Genomic DNA, 12,312 nt, shown 5'->3' with positions numbered 1-12,312 from the left:
GGCGACAAAGTTAATTCAATATGTCTGCGCCCATGAGATGACCGTGATGGAGATTAACGGGTCAGAATAAACAACATTAACATGAATACGACAAAGAGCATGTTCGCTTTGGCGATACGAATGTATTCAACGAAAGCCGCTCCCAAAAATACTGTAAGTTGAATTTAGCAACATGACGAACAGAATGACATAGATCATTCACATGTAAAGTTCCCCGGCCTTTAAATTTCTCATGCAATCACTTTGAATCAGCGAATCACGATTATCATTATGACATTAATGAACAGGCACTCATGACTATAGCTCGATTTTCCTCTGGCCCTGACACCAAACCTAGACATTTTTGACATGCATCTATCTCGTGTCAGGGCCGGAAGAAACTTGGGCTACCATGATCCGATCACAGATAGGCCTACTAGGCCTAGCCTCGCGATCGTCTGTCAATATTTACATTTACGGCGATCCTGCAAAGGGCCGTCGAACAGCATCAACTTGCAGGGAGACTTGTGTGGCGTGGCTTCCACAGAAGTTCGTTAAAAACAGATTAAAAAGTTAAAACTATTTACAGGATCCACATTCACTCTGCAAGATGACTGTGGAGCAAGGTCTTGAATGCCTCCACAGTCAGCTGCTCGACGACCTCTGATGGTAGTCCATTCCATTCCATGATGGTGTTTGGAAAGAAGCTGTATTTGTAGGTGTCAGTGTTGCATCGTATGTTGATATAGCCGTGGTTATGTTGTCTCCTTCCACTTCTGGTGTTACTACTGATATATGGTTGTATGATCAGTGCGTTGGTGTTGTGGATGCCTTTGTAGAGGTTGGTTAGTCGACTCTCCTCCCGTCTCTGCTGTAGGGGTGGCCAGTGTAGCTCGTTCAACATCCTGGTTACACTACTATAACGCGAGTAATCGCCGGTTGTGAATCAAGCTGCTTGCCGCTGGACTCTTTCTATTGACTTCTGTTGGTATTTCTTATGTGGATCCCAGATCTAGACTGAAGCTCCATATTCAAGGTTTGGTCAGATAAGTGTCAGGTAGGCCTTCTCTCTCACTTCCTGTTTGCATTTTCCAATGTGACTAGTAATTCGTTGGCCTTTGTGGTCATCTGGTTGATATGTTGCTTCCAGTCCAGGTTGTTGGCTATTTCCACTCCAAGGTATGGGTTGTGCTCTACTACTTGGAGTGAACTACCATTGATGTTATAATCGGCTCCTGTTGTTATGTTGGTTCGAGATCTCTTCATCCTCATGGTGAACACTGATTGGTACTGTGTATTCAGAGCTATATATGGTACCGTCAATATAGCCCAAGTTTCCTCTGGCCCTGACACCAGACTTAGACATTTTGACAGATAGATCTATAATCTTATAAGTGTATTGACAGACGTAAGGCTAGTACCTGTGCCCAGTTTACTTTCTCGAGATTTAACCGCTTGACAAATCGACACTAAACAATAGGTGAGCAGCTGATATGTTTATAAATATGTTTTGCAACGTTATCTTGATGATCCGATGTTGCTGAAGTACAAGTTTTACCGGATAGAGATGATTTTCAGTAAGGAACTTATTCCTCTTCTCTTGAAGCAGATTATGTATAATTAGCTGGGTTTGTTTTTGTAATTACGGTATATTTGATTTCAAACACAATCTCATTAAAATCAGATGTCAATAAAAATACCTACGGTTATATATTCATGAGGTACGTAATAATGAACAGCTGTATTTATTCAGATTGCTTCAGACATTATTACAGTTTCATTACAGTTTTACATAAAAGAGTTTCCTCTGGTCATGATGCCAGCCTTACACATTTTGATTAATAGATCTAGATGTCTAAGTCTGATGTCAGAACTAGAGGAAACTTAGCTGCAATAACGTAGCTTCTGAGGCCGGGTATAATATAAGTTCTAGAGGAAACTCGGATAAATATAAAGCATTAACTGAAATGAAAAATGAGCCACTGAAACGTTTCTGCAGCAATTCAAATCCTTCTATGTGTAGTCCAATAGCTGTGTAGACAACAAGCCTCACTATATTTTTTATTATTGCTGGTTTCAAAATTTACAAATTCACAAATCATAAATCATCTCCTTTTGTAGAGACCAAGAAAGACCACCTTTATAGATTCTCTACGTTTACACGTGAGGGGAGGGTCAGGAGGACAGGGCATTCAGAAGTTTGGAGGCTCTGGAGGGGACGGAGGATGTGTTTATGTTAAAGCAAACAAGGACATTGAAAATCTCCATACTGTCTTAGAAAGTAATCCAAAGAAACGATATGTTGCAGAGGTTGGACAAGATAGCAGGTTTGCATATAACAGATTTGTATTTTTTGAATAACTTCACTGGTGAACTAGCTCCCTTATATGCTAGGGAAAAGATTATTGAACACTTTTTCGCATTTTCAAAATGGTGGCCGGTCCAAACACATTTTCATGGTTTCTGAGCTTATTCTGGCAGTTGGAATGAGAGTAAAATACTCTTTCATGCCCAAGGGTGTAGGATAGGGAAATTCAGCGATCAGGATTTTCAAATTTGGCTATGTGGAATTTCCCTATACTACACCCCTGGACATGAAAGAGTCTGATAGACTTTAGCTACCAAGTGGAAGACAGCTTAAATGTATATGTGCTATCGATCTGAAAACGTTATCATGACATCATCAGTATAACCAAGGCAGAATTAACATCTCACATTTCTTTAGCTTTAATTGTTGGCCTGTACATTTGGTTCTCCGTTGCAGCTTAATTTTTCGGTACTGTTAGAAAGTGTAGCAGAAAAAAAATCAATCACTCCTGTGTTATGCAGGCAAAAAATCATAAAATCATGGATAATATTTTGAAGTTTAATGCACAACAAAGTCCTTTGCTTCTTTTCAAATATCTTACCCTTTGGTTGAGATTACTCTCTACATCACATAGAAGTGGTAGATTCTATTATTCTCTTACCCTGGACAGGTGTATCCACACTTACCTATGTGAGATTAATAGAATCTATCGCTACTGGTTGTGTAAGATAGAGAAATCTCAACCCGAGGACTAAGATTTTATGTCCAGAACGAGGCTTGCCTCACTCTAGGGTTGGGACGGGAGGATTCCCTTATTCATAACAATGGTATGATGTCAAGTCAATAATCCATCAACATCATGTCAACCCTGAATTGAACCTGTAACGTTAGTATTACATTGTGTATATGATATACAATGGGAGAATAGGGTGAGAGAAAAAGAATCATTCACCCGAAGGGGCTGAGAGATTCTATTTATCACAATGAGTGCAAGTACAATTAGTTAGTACATATTAATTTTGTAATACATCATTGAGTCAATATAATTTCACCTTGCTTCATATGAACATTTTCAAGCTCCCCTTTTCTTAACAAACCTTTAAAAACCAGTTACAATGTATATTCCGTCTTTGCGCATTGCAGAGTTATCTTCTCTTGGGAGCAGGTATTGATTGTTACGTCATTGGTTTGTGTGAGAAAATTACGTCGTTTTTTCAAAAATTGATGATGTTACTCTCACAAACAAGTAACGTAACAATAAATACCTGCTCCAAAGAGAAGATAACTCTGCAATACGCAAAGACGGAATAACACCTTCATCTTTTCTCTTTCACTACCATTATGTCAAAACCACCTTTGATGATGCATACATGGCTGGTCCATCAATCTGTCAACATTTGGCTTGTCCACTTTTTCTTAACTAATTAAGTGTCAAACAAAATTGTGTGAAACTCTACACAATTTTTCCTTCATATCTGGAACCCAGTTAAATGTCAAGGTCATATGTTCAAGGTCAAGGTCACAACTATAGAATCTTTGCAAGTAAAGGAGAGAAATCATGCAATATGTACCGGTATCTGTGGATTCCTGACTAAAATGTTCAACCAAATTTCATGACACTTTGCACTAGTGCTTTTGACATCAATCTCTCAAGCCCAGTCAAGGTCATATACATTGTATTTAAGATCAAGGCCACAGCTGCAGAATCTTTAAAAGATGATGCCGATGGGAGTTAGATATTTAGCATGTCTAAATTAAAGTTCTCAGCCTAATGTTATGAAACATATGGGAGTACATATTTGATCAATCTCTTGAAACCGGGTGAAGGTAAAAATGTTCAAGGTCAAGGTCACAGCATGCTGCAAAATTTTTCCTGACATCTATCTCTTAGGACCAGTTGAGAGTCAAAGTCATACGTCTAAAGTTAGGGTTACAGCTACAGATATAGAGTCCTTACATGAACATGGGAAAATTTTCAATTAAGTTTCATAAAAACTCACTCCATATTTCTGAACACCATAACTTGCACTGCTTGTTTGCTTGCATTGTGACTTGTTACCAACACATGTATAGTTGACTCCAAATGAAATTATTTTAATTTTCACAAATGTATAAATAATTTGGACCTTTAAAATTGTTCTCATTTGCATTTTCAGTAAATTAAGGAGCAGTGTAAAACGTTAAGTTCTTATGTAAATTTATTGTGTGTTGAATGCAGAAAACACTGGATCCTGGGAAACAGCGGTGAAGACATATGTATAGAGGTACCCCTCGGAGTGTCGGTGAAAGACCAGGATGGCAAAGAAATAGGTACTTATTAGAATGCAAATGTTTCTTTATGTAAGAAGAAATATCGTTTTGTGTAAAATTTTCATTCAGAGGAGGGTTTCTTACTTTAATGTTTCATTGGGCCAGTTCCTGTGATTTTTGTAGCAGATTCCTGAACATCTGAGTCCCATATTACTAAGAAATATATACTGTATAGTGGGTCCTAAAAAGTGAAAACATGAGTAATGGGCCCATATTCAAGCACGGATTCTGTGCTCAAACCAGCTTTCTTGTAACTCACTTAAATCAGGGGAAAACAATCAAAATATAAACATTAAAAACAGAATTTGGCTTAGGTGTCTGTTAAAAAAAAGTCCAAATCATTGAAAAATATGACTTTTTTATTGATTTATAACTGAACTGAGAAATTAGGTTTGAGCACAAAAAAGTCATGCTTGAGCATGAATACAGAGCCAGGACTCAAATATCTAAGTCCAATAAATCACGGCAATCCTTTGATTTTGTGCAAAAATAAAATCCATGGTTAGGTCATTAAATGAATAGGTTGTTTTTTTTTATATTGGTCTCTGCATAGAAAAATGAGGGGGCTGAGAAAGGCAAAATATTGTATTTAAATTTTATGAAAATAGAAAAACTGGCACTTTTCTTTGAAAAGTATTAACCTGATAGTTATAAACTATATGTAATCAATGCACCTTGATAATATATTTCATGTAACCCCTATTGTAAAAGTAGGTCACTGCTGCCCAGTTTGAATTGACCAAAATCTGGCTAACGTACTCCACTCCTTTTGTTACTTATTGTGCATTGTAATTAAGATGCATAGCACAAGGAGCTACACTTTCTGGCTTATTCTTTTTTAATAAATTAAAATTCCATTTGAGTTTGAAATGCTGAAATGCAAGTAGAATACATAAAGCTGAAACAACCAATCATTTCAATATTCCCAAAATCATTTTCAAAATTAGAACTCCAGAACCTTTATATTAGAAATTTATAAAGTAGACCTGTCTTCCTGGGTTCTTTTTCTAGCGGACCTGGACGAGCATGATCAGGAAGTGGTTGTTGCAGAAGGGGGAAATGGAGGGACGGAACGAAACAACTTCCTCGGCCTAAGAGGGCAGGCTCGTACTATCGTTCTGGACCTAAAACTCATCGCAGATGTTGCTTTGGTGGGGTAAGATCTCTTACTCAGTATTAGTACCGTATTCGCCGTAATTAGCGCCCCTCTCCTTTGTTCAGCAGGAATGAAACTATACCGACTCCGTCCCAGACCTGAATAGGCCCGATCAGTGATTAATAGTACTTACAATTTAAAGCAGAAATGTATGTCTGGTGAACATGGCTGGACTTCCAGCGAAGCATAAAGTGGATGATACATTTTATTTTCAAAATTCCAGCCACACTGAAATGTATACGTACCAACATTATGATTTAACTTTTTAACTTCTGCATATGAATTGGTCGGGTGGTGCAGTGGATAGCACAGTTACCTTTCACCAAGGCGGCCGGAGTTTGATTCCCCGATCGGACGTGAAAAGGTTGGGGTCACTTGCCCGACCACGTGGGTTTTCTCCATGTACTCCGGTTTCCTCCCACACTAAGACCCCCAAGCGCTAACATCCGGGCCAACAAGAGTGATTAATATAAGTTGAAATAACTTGTTTCATAATTGTTGTTAAATAATTAAAGTTTATATAATTGATTAAATTCAAAATGTATCGATAACGATTATGTTGATAATGTTTTTATTTTAGTGTCTCATAAGTCAACTTATAATGGCTGGGTATTGGTCGCTTTTACTTTGTATATTTTATGATGGTGTTTTGTATTTTACTGGCGATCAATGCGTGACACTTAAATAACCTATTATTTATCTCATCTTTATCACGGCCTTCAGTGATAACAACAAGTTGATCACATGAAGTTGCACAACATTTTTCTATCATAACTCGCATTTTATTTTCCTGATCAACACCCCCCTTTAAGCAAATTTTTAAGCACCCTGTCCACTTATTATGGTAAATACAGTACGTTATATGTTTATTTCTGGGATCAAGGTAGGATAACTTCATGAGTTGAGGTGGGGGGTTTTAAACGGCAGGTCAGCATTCTTTTTATAACCCCATTTAAATTGTAACACCAAATGCTCTCTGTCATAAAACGCCATGCTTTTTCTTGATGATTTTCTTACGCTTCACTTTTTTATACTCTGTCAAATTTGACGGGAGTATTATGGTATGGCGTTGGCCGGCCGGCGTAAACTTTCGTTTGTCTGGCAATCTCCTCCTACATTTTTCGACCAATCTCTTTGAAACTTGGTATACATTATAATCATGATATGAAGTTGTGTCTACCTTAAAAAGAATTTTGATTCAACAATTTTTGCAAAAGTTATTGCCCTTTGTTCATTTCCGTATTTGATTTTTGTCCGGCAATCTCCTCCTACATTTTTCAACGGATCTCTTTGAAACTTGGTATACATTATAGTAATGATATGAAGTTGTGTCGCCCTTTAAAGAATTTTGATTTGACGATTTTTTCATTTCAGTATTTGATTTTTTGTCCGGAGATTCTCTCCTACATTTTTTATAGCATGTCAGCTAACCAATCTAAGAATGATGCAGATCTTATTTCAATGTAAGAAAGTATATAACACTATATGGCATTCGACGGGCGTATATTGTTCCGACCCGCGGTACTCTTGTTTTTTTGAATGATTAAGAAAACAAATTCCTTTTGGCAAGAAAAAGTCCATAATTGATATGTATTGTTCATAAAAAACTTTCAGTTATAAAATAAGTATTTTCAAAAAAAAATCAAATATTTTTTGACTATTTTTACAAACATGCAGATTTCCAAATGCGGGAAAATCTACTACCTTGTCTGCTGTATCTCGAACTTCTCCAAAGATAGCTTCGTATCCATGTAAGTACCACTAATAGGAAAAGTTAACGACTTCTTTGGAATGATATGGATTTTACCTTTAAATAGAATGTACAGGTAGACTACTGTGCACACAATCTGAAAAGTTTTATTACAGAACAGTGATTAGGTTATGTACAGTTATATCAAAACTGGTTACCGGTACTCTTACTTTTAATGAAGACACCAGAGGAGTTGGTGTGGTAGTTTAAAACATTTCAATTTTTTGTGTTCAAAGTAACAATCCTTTGCACTAAATTATGATTGTAATAGGAGAAGAATATTGCAATTATCCTAAATTTTTGAAGATTTTGTCAAAAATATGCCATTAATGGCCTATTATTGTAGAGTGTCAAACCACTTTCTTCTCTAAATGGGTCTTTAAGTTTATCTTGCAGTTCCATTAATGTAGGTATACATGTACATGTATGTGGGTTGTGGGCCTATTCTAGGGAGTTAGAACATTTTGAAGGTATACCCAGTAATAAATCAGAAAACAAATATTAACAATATTGATCATGACTGGTACTGAAATGGTTACACACCAAATATTATAATCAAAATGTCTGGAGAATGTAACCTAGCAGAGAAACACAAATGGTTTTGCTATAAACGAAATTGTAATAGGTATGCTAGTTTAGTTTTTCTTTAGTGAATTACTCTTTGCTATAGTAAATGTGAAAGCATTTTTAAGTCTGAAAATTTCTTATTAAATATTGGAGCTCTTCTTTGTGGGAGATGCACCAATGAGTGCCTGGATGTTCTACCATAATAAAATGAGATGAATTATTCTGATAATAACATTCAGTATCACTGTCGAGAGTGGGATAGACTGTTTGTCTGATAACACAAAAGAGCTGTTAAATTACCATTCCAAAACACAGAAATACATGTACTTGATTGTTAAGTAATCATTGGCATTTGTTTTCTTTGGTTACAAAATGCTACGTGGCCCTGCAATGTCCTTTAAGAATGCTGGATGATCTCACTAATAATTCTTCTGTTGAATGTTACATTGCAGTCAGGTGGTCGGGTGGTACAGTAAATAACCCACTCGCCTTTCACCAAGGTGGTCGGCGTTTGATTCCCCAGTCGGACATGAAAAGGTACGGGGGCCCATACCCGATCACATGGGTTTTCTCCGGTAACTCCGGTTTCCTCCAACATTAAGAATTTAAGACCCCCGCACACAAATATCCAGGCAAACAAGAATGATTCATATCAGTTCAAACATTCTTTTTCATAATTGTTGTAAAATGAATAAAGTTTATATATTAAATTGCAGTCACAACAATACGACCGTACATTGGAACTATGGAATACCCAGATTTGAGACAGGTAGGACATCTGTCAAAAAATTATTATACTATAAATTTAGTAGAACCTTTCTTATTCAATGACTTACAATTTTTACTTTCTTTGTGAACTCACCTTGTACAAAGGACCTTATATTGCACAGGGTCATCTGTCATCTGTCACCTCACCTCACCTCTCATCCATGAGCTTTTAGTTAAATGACATTTCCTCCTGAGCTGCTAGGCAGATTTCAACTAAAATTGTGATGGGAGCATTCTCAGCCTTTGTCAATTAAAAATTCTACAAACAAAAGCGATCAATATTCCTTAGAGTTCTCATTCAGAACTACGATCATATTTCACCTGCCAACAAAAGGGCCACGCTTAATCAACAATGTAAGGCCATAAGTTCTCTTGTCCAATTTCATTAGTTTGTGTTCAGTAGTTTTCCTAGAGATATCAAATTGAATAAGTTGAAGTGAAAATTGTGAAAAAAATATGAAATTGGTTCAGTTTAAGATATCGGAAATTATATATGGATGATAGATAGAAATTCCTGCTTTGTGGTAAACCAATTGTATTTTTACACAGATAACGGTGGCAGATCTGCCAGGTCTAATCGAAGGTGCTCACATAAACAAGGGGATGGGCCACAAGTTCCTCAAACACATTGAGAGGACCAAGCTTCTCCTGTTTATCATAGACATTGACGGATTCCAGCTCCACAACAGATACAACTACAGAAGTGCATTTGAAACTATACTTTTGCTGAATAAGGTATGGTACAAATAACTAGCCTAGATTTCTGGAATATTTCCTAGTTTAAGGATCCAGGTGTAGAAATCATTTCTTTCCCCATTTGAAAGTTTTCCCAGGGAAAAAATCAACCAGCTGATTCTTTCCCCGGGGAAGAAATAGGGTAGCTGATTTTATCCCGGGGGAATAAATCAAGCTAGTTGATTCTTTCCCCCCACCTACACCCTAGTAAAAGAAAATCCACGGGGGAAGAAATCAGCTAGCTAATTCTCCCCCCCCCCCACCCCCTGTAGTATTTGTTTTTGGGGGATATTATTTGCTATCCAATAATTTCCCTCCTCTGTATTAGTTAATGGGGGGGGGGAAACTGTAGCTATACCTTGAATAAATTATGAATTTGATAAATTATTTCTAGAAAGAAAACCATATAAGGATTGAATGGCATTTTTTCATTTTCCTATTTACGTTCTAAGTTTTTGGCTATTATTGACCTAAATACATATATATTCCCTTATGCTTATCCTCATACCTCAAATAACATCAGAAAGTCATAAGGAGCAAACATTCGCTGTACGAGGAATTTGCACTGACAACACAAAACATAAGTATTGTGATCTTTTGATTATACATTTGTGATTCAAAGTACAGTTTATTGTGCATTCTTTGAATATTTGAACATAATCAGCATCATTTCACTTATACAGACCCCTCACCATTTTCCAGCACTAATTGAATGATATAAGTATCCCCTTTCCCAAACACCCTACTTTCTGGCCCTCTCCCGTTATTGTTTTTATTCATTTTTTTACACTTTGTAGAAAATAACATTTTTGGAAATCTTCCTTGGAATGTGTCCAAAAATATTACCATTACAGCAACTGACACTACCTATGTTTTGTAATCTGAATAAGTGCCGCCTTCAGCCAATTTTTTCATGCACCCTGGGTGCTAGTTACAGGCCAATCAGCCATCAGTTCTTGTATTCTTATCGCAGGAACTGGAGTTGTACAACAGGGAAGTTCTTGAGAAGCCTGCTATCTTAGCACTCAATAAAATTGATCTAGATCACGATAACGAAAAGACAAACACACTCATACAACAAGTAAAAGGCCTACCAGGTAAGAGTTTTCTGCAATTCTACTGCACAATGAATCATTGCTGGGGAGAAATTTTGAGAGTCAAAATAGCAATTTTGCAACAATAAAAAAAGATTAAACAAACAACTTTTAATACTATTAAATGAGTAATTTCATTGGTTTCGTTGATCACGGTCTAACTATAACATAAAAAAAAATAAGAGCGATAGATTTGGTGCAGACCTGAAAAATGATTAAACAAATAATCTTACTCATAAATTAGTGATTGATTTCGAAGCAATTTCGAACACTTCTTTCAGCGGTTGCAAGACAAATAAAACAACCACTGATGACTAATGTGTTCAAGAAAACAAGCTATTACAAGCAATAGAGGTGTGTGACTGTAAGCTACAATTGATCAATTGTATTTTCAGAATCTCTCAGTGCAGTGGACTCTGAACTCCATCCTGAGCAACTAATCAAGTTTGACGGTATATTGAAAATGTCAGCGAAAAATCGTGATTCCGTGGAAATGGTCAAGGACCGTATTCGCAAGAGACTCGACTTCCATCATGAAAAGGAAAGGAGACTGAAGGAGAAACACGGAATCTGTTTACCAGAAAATTCTAAGGGACTGCAGGAACGCCTCAAATTGAAAAACGAACAAAGCAAATCAAGGTTACTATAAGAACAGAGTATATCAGTATCTTAGTGTGTTGTGTCTTGGCCGAAAAAAAACAACTCTGTTCACGACTTTTTCAAAGAAAATTGAATGTTGTTTACCACCTGACTTAATTGTGGTTCTTTCTCATGTACCAAAAACCTGGTACATTTGGAGATCTATTTTGCCATGATGATTATATTCACAATCTGAGAGGAATATTTATAACTAACCTTGGGCCTAGCAATTCAGTAATCTACCATTGACAATTTGAGGCGTCCCAATCTGGCCTCAGCAAGGGAGATAAATATTCGATTAGTCCAAGCCTATCCAGATCTAATGCAATTGATGATCAAGTATAGGTCTGTAGTCTTTCAAATTCAATTCTTCCTTTTCAATTATAAGTTTATGTCACTTAGACAAAAAATATTACCGTATAATAGTTGGGTGATTCTTGATCATTAAGGCCAGACAAAGAATATATGTGTTTCCTGTAACATTTTGGAAAAATTTAGGATATACATGTAGGTTACACATTTCATTTTTAAATATAATTATTTTGGTTTATATATACAAGTGATCGTGACTTTAACAGTGCTTCTTTGAAAATTGCCTTAAATTTTTTAGGGTAAGCACAAACACTTATTGTAGGTAGGGTTACAGGAAACACCAAATATTTTTTGTTTGGCCTTCAAAACTCAACACATTATTTTTTTGGTGAAAATCTAGCAATCTGTGAAATATGAACGTGAAATGTGTTGTGAATGCTTGAATAATTGTATGGCTGAATGTTCCGGTTGCTTTTAAATTGAAACAGTCATGTGTATGAATAAATGTTTCACTGATGTATATGTTGATGTATGGTTTATATACATACTGGTGTGTGAACTTGTGCAAGGAGTTTGTTATATTTAAGTATCAATAAAAAAAAATTAAGAAATGTAAAAGTTATGTAGAAATGTTCCGTGTGCACTAGAATATACCTGCAATTGTCAATTAAACATCATCAATGCCGTTTTTAGC

General features: G+C 36.3%; 1 protein-coding gene across 1 annotated transcript; it reads left to right on the top strand.

The window, feature by feature from the left end:
- The first annotated feature begins 8 nt into the window (after window positions 1-8).
- Window positions 9-12,135, top strand: LOC110449720 (GTP-binding protein 10 homolog). Its single transcript, XM_021496765.1, has 9 exons — window positions 9-153; window positions 2,101-2,306; window positions 4,506-4,597; window positions 5,609-5,753; window positions 7,431-7,504; window positions 8,787-8,839; window positions 9,388-9,573; window positions 10,547-10,670; window positions 11,063-12,135. The coding sequence occupies exons 1-9, from the start codon at window positions 82-84 to the stop codon at window positions 11,314-11,316; spliced, it is 1,206 nt and encodes a 401-aa protein (XP_021352440.1). The 5' UTR covers window positions 9-81; the 3' UTR covers window positions 11,317-12,135.
- Window positions 12,136-12,312: the final 177 nt, after the last annotated feature.

Source organism: Mizuhopecten yessoensis, unplaced genomic scaffold, assembly GCF_002113885.1.
Source record: "Mizuhopecten yessoensis strain PY_sf001 unplaced genomic scaffold, ASM211388v2 scaffold4805, whole genome shotgun sequence".
NCBI lineage: Eukaryota > Metazoa > Mollusca > Bivalvia > Pectinida > Pectinidae > Mizuhopecten > Mizuhopecten yessoensis.
The sequence above is the reverse complement of the archived record's forward strand: the minus strand, read 5'-3'. Positions and strand labels throughout refer to the sequence as shown.